At 42.3% G+C, this 15,514-nt stretch overlaps 1 protein-coding gene across 1 annotated transcript in view; it reads left to right on the top strand.

Moving 5' to 3' along the window:
• The first annotated feature begins 374 nt into the window (after nucleotides 1-374).
• The window catches only part of rpap1 (RNA polymerase II associated protein 1), a 110,096-nt gene continuing 94,956 nt past the window's right edge, over nucleotides 375-15,514 (top strand). The window contains exons 1-4 of the mRNA XM_060828322.1: nucleotides 375-424; nucleotides 5,140-5,337; nucleotides 7,962-8,104; nucleotides 10,312-10,404. Of these exons, the coding sequence (XP_060684305.1) occupies nucleotides 5,160-5,337; nucleotides 7,962-8,104; nucleotides 10,312-10,404 (414 nt within the window). The 5' untranslated portion in view covers nucleotides 375-424; nucleotides 5,140-5,159. The remainder of the gene's footprint in view (nucleotides 425-5,139; nucleotides 5,338-7,961; nucleotides 8,105-10,311; nucleotides 10,405-15,514) is intronic.

Consider the following 15,514-nt stretch of genomic DNA (forward strand, 5'->3'; position numbering starts at 1 on the left):
TTGGGAACATATCCTCAAAATTCCGAGGTGTACTGTTCACAGCCTAATGCAGGAATTGAGAATTCCCCCTTCAAACCCTCCACTTGATTTTGTCTCCATAAATAGCCTCTTGCTGTTGAGGTTATTTCTGTTTTTTTGGAGGGTTTCCCTATTTTGCGTCATTAGAATTGAAGGGAATCCCCTCCCACATCTATTCTCTGTGTGCAATTTGGCGGATCAGAGATGCCCCATTTGTCTGCATCAGGGCGAGCTCGCGGTGGACGGAAGTCGCGGGGACAGATTTGCCGTTGCACAGTTGGGAATAGGTTCTATCCGCGGTGCGGAGCGGAAACCGGACGCGGGGGGGGAACTATATGAGTGCGACGCCAAGCGGGGCGGAAGTGGCTCTTGGCGTGGGTTCCAGGTGGAGGTTTGGAGCGAAACTGTAAGAGTTTTTGAGAAGGGAGAGAAAGGGAGGGAGAGACAGAAAGATAGATTGAAAGAGAGAAGTGGAGTGGAGAGGTGGGAAAGAAAAGCAGAGCGGAGGAGGAAGGAAAGGAGGGGTGGAGAGAGAAATGAGGGAATGGAGATACAGTAAGGAGTGTGGAGATACAAGGAGAGGGGAGTGGGAAGCAGAGATGTGGAATTAGAACAGTGGGTACTGATTGTAAAAGGTTGCAGGGTAAATCTTAACTAATTTGATAACGATGCAAGTGCACAATGACAGCTTTAAATCTGGGAGGATGATGGATTGGGCCATACTTACTCTGGATTAGAGTGGTGCTGGAAATTCAACATTACCTGGTGTTTGTCTGGAGCTTCGCTCTGGCTTTGGCATTCCCACCACATTCTTTTTAGAGGAAGAGGGCGCGTGCTGAGAAAGTTCATGATTTGCTGGCCCCTGTTTTCTCTTGGCCGGCTGACCTTTGTGTTTTTGCCCTTTCAACAGTCACCCCCACCAGGAGGCACGGCTGTGAATGATTGTCTCCAATTGACAGTATCTGCCATCTCACTTGCAAGTATGGACACTCAGGAAGTTGTGACCCAGCGTGGTTGAATCAGCACTGACTTTGTTGCCTTACCACTGAGTGTATGCTTGAGGAATTAGGATACTCCAAAACCTCTTGAGTTGGTGACCTTGTTCTGCCAAAAGATCCAGCATATACATCAGACACAGCAGAAGTGGAAACTATTCAGCCTTTGCTCTGCCAAGTATGTCTTGTCTAGGTTTGATAAATATAGAGGACTGTACTAAGGATATAGATTTAGTAGACTTGAAGTTTCATGTTCTCACGATGCTTTACCACACTATCTCATTCAGATTATACAGAACAGTTGCAGCTTTTGTGATGTGTGTTGATTTCAGCATTAGGTGACAGATTGCTAGTGATCATGGAATCTTGATACTAAAGCTTTAGTACTGCACTGTCAATAGCAGTGTAGCAACGTCTTGGACAGTGGTAGTAGCCTTCCTGATGCTGATGGTCTAACTAAACCCTCACAGGTGTGACAGTATCTACTGACAGGTAGTCACCACCATCCGAAAGTAGAACGTTCCCAGGAAATCTTTCACCAGCCGGAAATGGTGTAAAGCAAAGGTGCATGATTTATATGGGAAAAAGTATTGCTGTTTTTTGTAAAAGCGAAAATCCTCTTTGGATTTACGAAAACAGGTACTAATGTAGCTCTTTCGTAAAAGTGAATTTGTGTAAAGCGAACGTTTGAAAAGCGAGGGATGCCTGTATTTGCTGCTGAGGATGTTTCTCAATATGAAATGCTTATGCAGCATAGTCAGTGTGGGGCAACTCCCTGCTGAAGACTTGGTGTACTTTAGTCTTGGATCTTGGGTGAGGCAGGTTGAACAAATCTCTGTCAGCTCTGGTGTACATACACCCTCTGTAAGTTACCTGGCGACATATGACAGCAGCAAAGAGGAGGCTATGCCAGAAGTGTGAGTGCCAGAACACAATCCTGTTTGAATACACTCGGAATCTTTAAAGTTTCTTTTCTTGATGACGTTTTGTATCATGTTGCAATGCACACAGAAGATCACATTGATGGGTACCCAGTGTTCAGCAATAGCTTACGTCGACCACCTTAACTCATGTAGTTAATTGCCTTTGTGAGCTTACTGTGGAAATGCACACTGGTCTCCTCTGTCCTTGACGTTTCATCTTGCAACTCTGAACTGGAGAGAACATGCCAATTCTATATTTTCTAGTTCTGATACAACACTGGGATTCCGGTTGGATGTCTTCTGCCCTCTGACAACGGCAACATAAACAAATACTTCACCCGTGATGCACAACAAAGGGGACAACTCGATCGTTGTTGGAATCACATGGTTGTCCTTATATAGAGTCATAATTGTTGAAGCATGCAAATTCTTGTGGTATTGCCCCCTCCCTCCAGAAGAGTTTGTACAGATGCTGCAGGAGTGCTGGTTTCTCCTGCTAGATGAGGTTGGATGTTTTGGCATCAGTACCTTGAGCTATGCCAGTGGTAAGTGAGTCAATAATTTTGCTAATTTCTTCAATTGTGGGTTCAATATCCAGTTTCAGTGTCCAAAGCACCCTTTTTTAAAAATGTCAGTCTGGGCTTATCTCTTGTAACTACTGCATCATGTTAATGCTGTGCAGTGAAACTGGAGTGTCCTTTCTGGGACACCATCCAGAGCAAAATCTATGTAGGCCCTAGGCTGCCCAAAATGCCAGGGTACACTTCATGACCTCCCTTAGTTTATTCAGAATTAATGCTTAGCATCAGCTAATTGCAGGAATTGCCAGAAGGCAGCATATCTAGACGTTAATATGGGTTTTTTCCACATTTGTGAGCTCAGCATCAACTCTCCCAAGGTATCCACATCCGGCAGAGTTACTTCCCTGTAGTTGGGGTTTGAGTCATGAATTTCTGGGCCTATCCACATGCAGACCTACAAACTACATCTAGGCGTCAGACCTCCGTCGAGTTTCTCTGAAGATTTCAGCCTGGAGTTGTGAGGGACTCAGTTCCCATGTGTTGCCAGAAGGAGGCACTAGTTAATGGGAGAGGCTGTGTTATTCGTAGGAAATGACAAACACATTTGGCTGACCTTTCACATTACAACTAGGCAGCAGTGTAGGCTGAAAATGAGAAACAAACTAGTATGCACAAGGTGAAAGCATGTTAAATTTCTTCATCCACATACAAGACATCGCGTGCATGCATTGGACACAACTGTAGGAGAGGTAGGCATTTGGAGACTGGAGCAAAGCACAATGGGAACATGCAATACACGGGCCAGGAACAGTACAGAGAGCTGAAACAGGAGAGAGAGACACTGATGTGTGCTGCTGCCTTTAGTTGTGCCTTTTCCATCCTTGACATTTCTTGCTCCACTTTTATTCATACTTGTAATTTTTTTCCTGCCAAAATGAGCTTACCTAAGATGAGGATAGCAGAATGAATGGTCTGGGATGGGTTAGATCAAAGCAAGTGTTTTCTCTCTGAAATGTGCTGATGCTTCTCTTTCTCTCTCCTTAATTGAACATATACATTTGCTCTTGGTACAGATTAGTCATGTTGTATCTTTAAATCGATCCCACTGGCCAGGTAACTACTCATCCCTCCCTCCCTCAGGTGGGTTTTTGATTTTCATGCTGAAAGATTGACTCCTGTCCAGTTCAGGGCTCAGCGTAGGCTGGAAGACCTGACGTGGATCAGGGCTGAATACTGGACTCTGGACTGTGTGTGTGTGTGTCAGTGAGCGACCACTCTCTTTATCAGATGTTGATTTCAGTTGTGGGTTTTGAGCAGTTGCAAAGTCAATGGAATGGACCATTGGTTCCAGAGTGCAGGGATTTCTAAACAAAGTTCCAGATGACCTTCTTTTATGTTTAAAGATTGCAGAGTGATGGTAACAAAGAACAGCTTCCAGTCTTTTATTCAGCAGTTTATAACAGTTAAGAAGAAGGTATTAGTCGTGTCTTATCATTAGGTCTCTTGCCTCAAAATCAAGAAGGTCACAATGCAGAGGTTTGAGTCCAGACTGACACTGCAACGTGGAACTGATACAGTGCTACATTGTTAGAGATACCATTTCTGAGATCAGATGTTAACCCATGGTTCTGCCTGGCCCGTCACATCATCCTATTTCAAAGAAAAGCAGGAGAATACCTAGCTTTGTGGTAAATATTACTGTGCCACACAGATTTAGAAGGTGTTGGTTCTGATCTCTGGTCTCTGCTGAGCTAGTTATTTATGGGTTTTTTTTGGCCTTTTTGCATCCAAGGTGATGAATGGTGAGATGGTAAATGAACCAGTGTTTACTTTGCTCCCACTCACCTGATTGCAGTCAAAGCCACATTCCCTGATGGTTTGGGTGGACAGCAGATTGAGTCGAGAGAAGGTTAGGCAATGGAAACTCATGCAGTGAAAGATCTGTTGCTACTCACAGCTTGGATTAATGGGTAAATAATGGCCAGTGACCCTGGGTCTGCACTTGCCAATGGATGGCACCCAAGGCAGCAGCTGGAAATCAGTAAGTGCTGATCACTGTTCCCTGTGATAAGGGTCGGAAGAATGGGATGTTGGATAACTGGTTAGGCCCCAACTGTTGTGTTGTATGTCCAATTTTAGGCTTTGGAGAGAGTGGAAAGTAGATTCATTGGCCTGAGTGACTGCAATTTTGTGGAGGGATTTGAGAATCTAGGGTTGTTTGCCACAGAGAAGACTGGTGTAAGATTTAGTGAAGGGCTTCAGAATTGAGTGGTTTGATAGAGTAGACATGGTTGAAACCATTTCGTGTGGTGGCAGTGTTGGTAATCAGAAGTAGTTATTGAAAGAACCAGAGGAGGGGAATGATAATTTTATTTTAGGCAGTGACTTGTTTTGATCTGCAAGGGTTCAAAGGGTTGATGAAATAAGTTCAATGGTAACTGTCAAAAAGGAATTGGATCAGTCCTCAAAAAGGAAATGTTTGCAGTACTGTGGAGAAAAAGGCAGCGCATGGGATGAATTGAGAGCTCTTTCAAATAACTCTCATTGGCCTAATGGGTTCCCATGTTGGGCACTTGCTACTCAGTGAAATCGCAGCTTAGAAATGTGTTGTTGGAAATGACTTATCTCTGACATGTACCTTCAAATGCAGTGAGGCTGACTGGACCACTGTCCCATTTACAGGACAACCCAAACCGAGAAGGATGCTGGGTAGGCCGAAGCCTGGAGAATCGGAGGATGATCTCCTTCGGTTCCAGCAACAGTTCCTCGCAGCGGGAACATCTCCAGCTGCCAAGATTGTAAACAAGAGGAAGGTGCAATCACAGAATACTGACGGAGGTCCAGTCAATGCAGGCCCACGGGACACGGTCACATTGGAAGGTTTGAATTGGAATTCGTAATTTAACCTTACTGTGGGAATCAGATGCTTGGATCTAATATAGTGATGTGGGAAATGTAAAGAAGTAAGCCATTTTTTTTTCTCCCCTTCTGTAGGAACCTGGAGTATTGGGACAATTTTGTTTATTAATTGAAATAATAAGAGCAATGAATACAAATTGGGTAGGTGAATCAGTCCTTGCAGCTGTAACACCACTCAATTAAAACATAGCCTATTACCAAATCAAACTCATTGCCCTGTTACAGCTCCACATTCTGTGATTTTGTTGCCTAACAACTAACAATCTATCTCAGCTTTGAAAGCTCCAGTTGATCCATAGTCTTCAGGCGGAGGGTTGAGAATTCCAGATTTCCACTACCCTTTGTGTGTTTCCCCTGAATGACAAACTCATAAGGTTACCTTTCCAACACCTTTGTTCTGGGTTCTCCGACCAGAGGAAATGGTTTCTCTCTATTAAATTGCTTCTAACAGTTGAAGTATCTTGATCAGATTGCCTCTCAATCTTCAAAACCTAAAGGCTAATCAGATGAGATTGAACAAATTGAGGACCAAGGTTGTCAAACTGTTATTGAGTTTGTCTAAAGCAGAATGCTGTGTTGGAACATTATGCTTTGGTTTTGACTTAAGAGATATACTCTCTCTTGTTTTTTTTTAACCCGCTGTTCATAGCAAACCACTCTGGGATTTCTGTGCATTTCCCATTGCTGCAATATTGTTAGTCTTAATAATGGACCTATGCTTTATCTCTGAATATTGGGAATCCCATGCCTGCCCAGGAGTCAAGACAGGCATCAGTCTCTTCAGCTTATGTCCCTTTTGACATTATTATAAGGACATAGAGGCATTGGGGAGGTGTGGAGAAGATTTAAACAATGCATTATATTATAGAAATCGTTACTATTATGAAGAGTTTTAAAAGAAGGTTTAAAGAGAGTGTCTCACTTGTAGGCAAGAACATAACTAGACACTATCAATATGAGATAATTACCTAAAAATCCTTTAGGGAATTCTTTCACCTCAGTGTGATGGGAATGTGGAACTTGCTAATACAGGGGGTGGTTGAAATAAATGGCATTGAGGCATTTATTATGAGACAAACTTATGAAGGAGATGTGACGATTGAGTTACAATGATAAGCTTAGAAGATGGATGTAAGGCAGATTGGCCCCTAAACATCAGCATGGATATGTTGAACTGAGCAGTCTATTCCCGTACAGTGTATCCCATGTAACTCTACATTGTTTATTCCCTTCTCCCAGAGTTCTCCTTTAAATTTTTAGGAAGATGTATATTAGAAGTGATTTCAGTAATTCAGTAACCTCTCCTCACTGTTTACGTACTTTTTACTATTTAAGGTGACGCCAACGCTGTGGGTTCAATTTTCGCACCATCTGAGGTCACCATGAGTGTCCTGCCTTCTCAACCTCATCCCTTACCTGAGACATGGTGACCTCAGGTTAAACTCGTCTCCAGCCATCCATCCCGAATGAGAGAGCAGCCTTTTGGTCTTCTGGGGCCATGGCAACTTTACCTTTTACGGCATACTCCATATTGACATTTTTTTCTATTTCTGATTGGGCACCTTTGAGACGTCAGTTTGAAACATAATAGCAAGATTTTATGAAAGACAACTCTAGTAGGGTAGATAAAGGAGAACTAGTAAACATGGCCCAGTTTTCTATACTTAACACAAATTACTATTCATTACAAATAAATCAATTATAACGACAGGTAAACAGCTATAAACTGGTAAGCCTATCACTTCATTCGTTAAACTCTAACCCCCAGGCTAACTGCCCCAACTAATTGCTCTTTACATGTGCACACAAAACAATTAGTGTTATGGGTGGAAGGATAAAATTCTTGGGAAGCAATTTACTGACTCCTTTTTCTAATAGTTTGTTGAGATGGTCAAATGTTAGTATTACAGGTGTGGTCTAACTAGAACATGGTGTGACTGTGGCGGAGCTTGTTCACCTCTGTATTCTTAACCACTTGTTAAAAAAGGTTAGCATTGCATTCGTATTTTTGATTAGTTTTGGATCTGCCTAGTATACTTTACTATTCTTGTGTATGAATCGTTCCATCTTTTTGACCTTCCTCCACTGTTCCTAGCTTGCCACCAATTAAAACTACTTAGTAGTTTTGGTGACTGAAGGGTCGCCCGACCCGAAACGTTAACTCTGATTTCTCTCCACAGATGCTGCTTGACCTGCTGAGGTTTTCCAGCGATTTCTGTTTTTGTCTCTAAAACTACTTCATGCCTTTTAAAAATCAAAAATGGATGAATTTTGTATTACATTAAGATGACCACATTTCAAAAGGCTTGGTACTCTGACAACACCAATATGAAATCTTGGCACACATTTGAGTGCAGTACTGAGGGAGTGCTGCACTGTTGGATGTGCAGATTTTCGAATCTTAAATTATGTCTCACCTCATGTTGATTAAGTGCTATTGGAAGAAGGGGTTGGGTGTTCTCCTTGACCTTCCAGCCAATACTCAAATCCTCACTAAAGATAATGACCTGAATATGACCTTCAGTGCTGATTGTGGGACCTTGCAGTTACAGACAGAAACCAACAGCCTCTCTATTTTGTTTTAGCTCTTCCTGACCTTCCTCCATCATTAATGCCAGCTCCGCCAAAAAAGTCCAAAGCAGGCCATGTTAAATTCCAAGGAGATGATAGCGAGGAACAGATGGATCTACAGGATCGACATATCACTGCTGTCCTGTCAAAGATCATTGTAAGTTTTAGTACAAATATGAGGTATGCTCACATTTTGATGCTCCTGTGCTTATTTGTGAAAAGGTTGCAGACAGCCTGGATGTCTTATTCTCTGTGTTGTTCTGTTGCTGCATCAGATACACAATCACAGCATGTTAATAAATATTTGACACCACTCAATAGGCTGGTGATCCCTCCACTGTCATTGGGCATTGCATGACCAAGTTCCTTTTGGCTTAGTTGCTGGTACTGTCACCTTTAGAGACAGAAGGTTTTGTGTTCAATCCCAATTCGGAGTCTTGAATATGAAAACTAGGTGTGCCCTCCAGTGTAGCCTCAAAGGAGGTTTTTTGTGGCATTTTGAGCTGTTAAACTAATATGCTGTCCATCCACCTTTTAAGATTGCATGACCCTGATTTTGAAGAACAGTTATTCCAAGGCTGTGCAGGTTAGATGGATTGGCCATGCTAAATTACCCATAGTGTCCAGTGATGTGCGGATGAGGTGGATTAGCCATGGGAAATGCAGGGTAACATGGATAGGTTGAGGGGTGAGGAATGAGTCTGGGTCATTTCTTTAGAGGGTAGATGTGGACTCGGTGGACTGAATGGCCTCCTTCCACACTGTAGAGATTTTATGATTCTGTTCTAAGAATAAGTCAAGTGGCCACTATTTCTCACTCAAGTTGTTATTAAACAAATTATCTAGTCGTTATCACATTGATGTTTTTTGGATCTTGCAGTGTGTGCTCATGGTTGCTGTATTTTCTATCTTAAAACTGATTGATTGTAATTCAAGAAGAATTTATTGGCTGTAATACACTTTGGGTAATTCTGGGGTTGTGAAGTGTGTGATTTAAATGCAATTTCTTTATTTTTGTCATTGTTATGCTGAACAAAGTTTTAATTTTTGGATCAGCACCTTCGAGCACTTCGAGGCTCATCACTCTCCCACAGCTTTTCCTATAGAATCAGTTCATTCAGTAGATCTGTATTGCATGGAACAGGACAATTATAAGATTTTGAATATTGAAACTGAATGGTTGAAGGAACTTTTGTATTTGTTTGGATTGTTTAGATTATGATAATTTCTGTTTCTGTAAAATATCTCATGGCGCCAGTACAGATGATTGGATTGTTATTATCAAGCTAACTTGTAGGAATTTGTGTCCAAATTTGACTGCTGTGGTTTTTACATTAGACTAGAAACAATACTAGAAAAATATTTAAAGTGCTGAGGGAAGTCCTGAAAACCATTAAAAGCAAGACTTTGTCAAAAAGTCCTATAGAACGGATACAGGCTGTTCAGCACTAATTGGTCCATGCCAACGAAATTGTCCATCTACGCTAATCCCATTTCCCTAGGAAAAAGACAGTGTATTCACCCTATCCATTTTTCTCATGATCTTATACACTTCGATAAAGGTCCCCCCTCAGTCTCCTATGCTCTAAAGAAATAAATCCTAGCTTGTCTGACCATTCCTTATAAATGAGACTGTTGAGTTCTGGCAACATGCTTGCAAATTTCTTTTGCACTCTTTCTCATTTAATAACATCCTTCCGATAGCAAGGTGTGTGGCCTCACCAACGTTCTGTACAACTGCAACATAACTTCCCAACTTCTGTACTCAGTGCCCTGACTGATGAAAGCCAGTGTGCCTTCTTCACTGCCCTTTCTACCTGTGACTCCATTTTCAGAGAACCGTGCACCTGAACTCCAGGGTCCCTCTGTTCCACTACACTCCAGATGCTGCTTGTCCTTTTGATTTCCTTCTTTTTTTCTCCTTTCTCCTTTCTCCTGATGGAGCTTGGTCCCACATGATCTTGACCTCCCAGTCATCACCTCCAAATTTCAGGGTTTTCGTCACTGTATTTTCATAAGATTCACAAACAAGTTATTTCGTACGACCAGAAGAGGAAATATATTCAGCCACTTGAAAAGTAGGTAAGAACATTTTGGTGCTGTAACCGCTACAATTTCTATACATTGAATCAGCTGATATCTGATAACAAAACCTTATGTTGATAGCAATAATTTCTTCTTTTTAACCATAATCCTTCTTCATTTTCAGCAGTTCTGTCAATCTCGTGATCGCCTTCTCTGTTGTCAGAACAATCTCACTGCTTCTATATTCTTCACACGAGGGAAGGTCCATTTTAGAAGATTTTTAACAGATTGTGAAGTTTGTCACTTTACTAATTTCTTTGTTGTGTATTTTTCTTGCAGGAGAGAGACACAAGGGCATCTCCAGTATCCCTCCCTGTATCGACAGGTCTAGCCTTCCCAAAGGTCTTTCATAGGTCAGAAGTACAGAGTGAGGTAGTGCTTTGTTTTTACATATTGGTTTTTCTCAATTGTGTGAAAGTAGGGACTTAATAACTCATCTTTTAGCATCTGCTACAGATGAAAAAAAGATTTAAGATGCATCTTGGATTTTTGTGTTGCGAAAAAGGCAATGGAAGTATGGAGAAAGTGCCATAAAGATTTAGTGGAACAATGTCAGAACTGAGAGATTGTCCCCACCAGGACAGATTAAACAGCATGTGTAGATAAAAAAAAATCCAGGAATTTTGATGGATAGGTTAAAGGTTATAAAGGTGTAGAGTGGCCATGGATAAACTGTTTCCACGTGTGGGGTGGGCCCAGATGTAGGGGACCAGATTTATAAGACTGAGGAGACAGTGCCATAATATGATGGACTAGTAACCCAGAGGTGTAGGCTGTATTGTGGAACACAGGTTTAAATCCCACCATAGCAGCTGGTGAAACTTAAATTCAATTAATAAATCTGGAATTGAAAACACAATCATGAAAATATAATCGATTGTTGTTAAAACCCTATCTGGTTCATGGATGTCCTTTAGGCAATTCTGCCATTCCTACCTGAGCTGGCCTTGATGTGACTCCAAAACCACTGGAATGTGTTTGATTCTAAACTCCCTTTGAAATGTCCTAGCAAGTCACTCCGTTCAAGACATTTAGGGATACAATCATAGAATCCCTACAGTGTGGAAACAGGCCCTTCAGCCCAAAAGGTCCACACCGACTGTCTGAAGAGTAACCCACCCAGATCTATTCCCCTATTACTCGACATTTACCCTGACTAATGCTTCTAACCTACACATCCCTGAACACTACAGGACGATTTCCCATGGCCAAGTCACCCGAACCTGCACATTTTTGGACTGTGGAAGGAAACTGGAACACACGGAGGAAACCCATGCAGACACGGGGAGAATGTGCAAACTCCACACAGATAGTTACCTGAAGCTGGAATTGAACCCGAGTCCTGGTGCTGTGAGGCAGCAGTGCTAACCACTGAGCCACCGTGCCATCCCTACAATGTCATTGAGTATCACATGTTGGCTTTGCCAGTGACATCCATATTGCAAGACAGAATGAAGGCAAAATAAAAAGAGCCCCTTTGTTTGGGGTCTATAAGTACTCCTCTGTCAAAGTTATGGTTTTGTTTCTGAGAATTGCCACTTATAAGTGAAAGAACTTAAAGTGGGTCATGAGTTTCTATTGGAATCAATGTTAAACCAGATTCTGCAGGACCTTTCCAAAGCAAAATTAAAACATTATCTCTTAAATAGAAATACTTAACATTGCTCAATTCTTGCATTTCTAAATTAAATAGCTATGAAAATAAAATAAATTTTAAAATGTAAAACAAAAATGCCGTGTTCTACTTACCCCTGAACTTTCACACACCTGAGCTCCAAGAGATGATCTTAACCAAATTGAAGCAGAAAACATTTTCATTTGGTTCTGGTGATGTTTGTTAGGCTAGGATGTCTAATATTAAGAATTAATCATGGGAATTGCCTTCTATGTTAAGAAAATTACATTCTAATGCCTCTTCCTGGGGGTAGGCATCAGGGCTAGGTTTGCGTTTGTCGATTGCACCCCAAATAGGCATTTCCCACTACTGAATCCATTGGCCCCAGCCCCAAATTCTCCTGTCACCCTGTGAGTAACAGGGTTTGACTGATCCTGATCCCCACACACTGTTTCCAGCAGTGATCACTGGATGTGGTCAGAACCCTGCTTCTTTGGCTTTGTTTGTATTATCCATCTCCATGTTTACTATGCGACAACTATTACATCACACACCAGTTGAGAAAATTGCATTTGTGAATTGTTCATGTATATTTTTTTAGATTACTTAGTGTGGAAACAGGCCCTTTGGCCCAACATGTCCACACCGACCCTCCGAAGAGTAACCCACCCAGAACCATTCCTCTACATTTACCCCTTCACCTAACACTACGGGCAATTTAGCATGGCCAATTCACCTAACCTGCACGTTTTTCGACTGTGGGAGGAAACTGGAGTACCCGGTGGAATCCCACACAGACACTGGGAGAATGTGCATACTCCACACAGACAGTTGCCTGAGGTGGGAATTGAACCCGGGTCTCTGGCGCTGTGAGGCAGCAGTGCTAACCACCGTGCCACCTGGCACAATATGGAGGCACATTGATACAGCTGCTGCTGCTGTCCCTCACTGGCACTGCTTATTTCCAGAATCCTTGATCACAATTAGACCTCCAGCATCGCACCAGATCAGGGAAAGGAGTGAGTTGCATCGGAGTGGCTAGCATCTCAACTTGATAAGTACACAGTAAAAAACACCAAGGTTTTGCTGATGGGGTTTGGTGAATGTACACTGGCATTCGCCATTTGCATTGAATGACCGGTTTCAGCACAGAACCAGACCCTTCAGGACAACAAGTCCATGGCAAACATAATTCCAAACTAAACTAATCTCAACTGCCTGTGCTGGCCCATATCCCTCATAATTTGAAACAATAATTTGGGACAAACTTAACAAATCATTTGAGGAAATGGATGTTAATTAAGGAAATAGGGCACAGCTTTGTTCAGGGCAAATGAAGTTTAACTAACTTGGCTGAGATTTCTGATGAGGTAACAGAAGGTTGAAGGTAATGGGGTTGATTTGGTGGAGATGGGCTTCCACAAGAGATTTGATGAAGTGCCACACAAGAGACCTGTGAGTAAAATTCAGTTTAAAAGGACAGTAACATCATGGATACCAAATTGCCTGAGTAACAGGGGATAGAGCAATGGTGAGCGGTTGTTTTATGGACCATTATGCTGGAGCTCTCCAGAGATTGATGTTAGGATTTCTTCTCTTCTTGATATGTATTAATGACCGAGACCTTGGTATACAGGGCACTATTTCAAAATTTGCAGATAATATGAAACTCTGAAGTCCTGAGGCTCCAAAATTTCAGCATGTTCCACTGAGATGAGCAACATCTGTGTTTAACTGTCATTCTATCTGAGATTCCTAAGAAGGACACAGAACAGTCAGTCTCACTGGTGGTCAACATGATGAACAAGCTATATGGACGTTCAGTGGCCAACCAGTTTCAGTTTAACTGCTGGTAACTTAATAACCGCAGGGAGACAGTGAGGTCTGCAGATGCTGGAGATCAGAGTTGAGACTGTGTTGCTGGAAAAGCACAGCAGGTCAGGCAGCATCCGAGGAGCAGGAAAATCGGTGTTTCGGGCTGGAGCCCTTCTTCAAGATTGTGGCCTGACCTGCTGTGCTTTTCCAGCAACACGCTGTCAACCTAAAGAACCACATCTCCGTGCTGCATTGTCAGAATTGAGTATAGTAGTTGGGAAGTCGTGTTGAGGTTGTACAAGACAATGAGGTTTCTTCCGGAGTACCGTGTCCAGTTCTGATCACCCTGTTATAGAAAGGATATTATCAAGCTAGACAGGGTTCAGAAAAGATTTGCCAGGATTTTGATAGAATGGAAGGTTTGAGTTATAAGGAGAAGCTGGATAGGCTGGAACTTTTTCACTGGAGGTTGAGAGTTGACCTTATAGGGTTTTTAAAAAAAATTCTGAGGGATATGGGCCAGCACAGGCAGATGAGATTAGTTTAGTTTGGAATTAGGTTTGCCATGGACTTGTCCTGAAGGGTCTGCTTCTGTGCTGGATGACTGTATAAATGCTGTGTTTTGATGAGCAATTTAACTAAAGCTCCCTTCTACCCTTCCAAATGGTTAAAAATCCAATTGTATTATTTTGCAGGCAACGTGCAAGTCCTCACAGTGTCCTGACCAATGTCTATCCCTCAAACAAAATCTTAATTTAAAAAAAAAGGCAGATTATTACAATATTGATTGTGGGATCTTGCTGTGTACTGATTATTGGCTGTATTTCTCACAACAGTGACCACACTTCAATTAAAAGACTCAGCTGCTTTGGGACATCTGAATTTTCCTGTCTGGACAAGCAACTGGAAAACAATTTGTGTAGCTTTTTAGAAGCTCATTCTACTTTTGCAACATCTAGTGGAGGATCAATAGATACGTTGCTGACATCTCTTGCTCGATACCTCTTATGTCAATATTTGGAATCTGTTGGTTAGGTAGGGGAAAAATCAACACGACTTGAGATTGTGACTGCTGGTGTCCCTGGTCGGATGTGGGTTGGAACAGGACTGGTACATCAAAGTTCTTGCTCAGATTCACAGTTGAACAGGAAGGGGATCCCAGGTGGATGTGGCACCCTAAAATTATTTAAAAGCTAATTAGAATTTAAGGCCAACCTAGATGAATGAATCAGATGAATCCAATGGCCCTTCTCACTTGCCAACATTCTGCAGTCATAGTCATAGAGATGTACAGCATGGAAACAGACCCTTCGGTCCAACTCGTCCATGCCAACCAGATATCCCAACCCAATCTAGTCCCACCTGCCAGCACCCAGCCCATATCCTTCCAAACCCTTCCTATTCATATGCCTCCTAAATGTTGCAATTGTACCAGCCTCCACCACATCCTCTGGCAGCTCATTCCATACACATACCACCCTCTGCATGAAAAATTTGCCCCTTATGTCTCTTTTATATCTTTCCCCTCTCACCCTAAACCTATGCCCTCCAGTTCTGGACTCCCCGACCCCAGGGAAAAGACTTTGTCTATTTATCCTATCCATGCCCCTCATAATTTTGTAAACCTCTATAAGGTCACCCCTCAGCCTCTGACGCTTCGGGGAAAACAGCTCCAGCCTGTTCAGCCTCTCCCTGTAGCTCAGATTCTCCAACCCTGGCAACATCCTTGTAAATCTTTTCTGAACCCTTTCAAGTTTCACAACATCTTTCCAATAGGAAGGAGACCAGAACTGCATGCAATATTTCAACAGTGGCTTAACCAATATCCTGTACAGCCACACACCATGACCTCCCAACTCCTGTACTCAATACTCTGACCAATAAAGGAAAGCATATCAAACGCCACCTTCACTATCCTATCTACCTGCGACTCCACTTTCAAGGAGCTATGAACCTGCACTCCAAGGTCTCTTTGTTCAGCAACACTCCCTAGGACCTTACCATTAAGTGTATGAGTCCTGCTAAGATTTGCTTTCCCAAAATGCAGCACCT

The sequence above is a fragment of the Hemiscyllium ocellatum genome, chromosome 8 (assembly GCF_020745735.1).
Source record: "Hemiscyllium ocellatum isolate sHemOce1 chromosome 8, sHemOce1.pat.X.cur, whole genome shotgun sequence".
Taxonomy (NCBI): Eukaryota; Metazoa; Chordata; class Chondrichthyes; order Orectolobiformes; family Hemiscylliidae; genus Hemiscyllium; species Hemiscyllium ocellatum.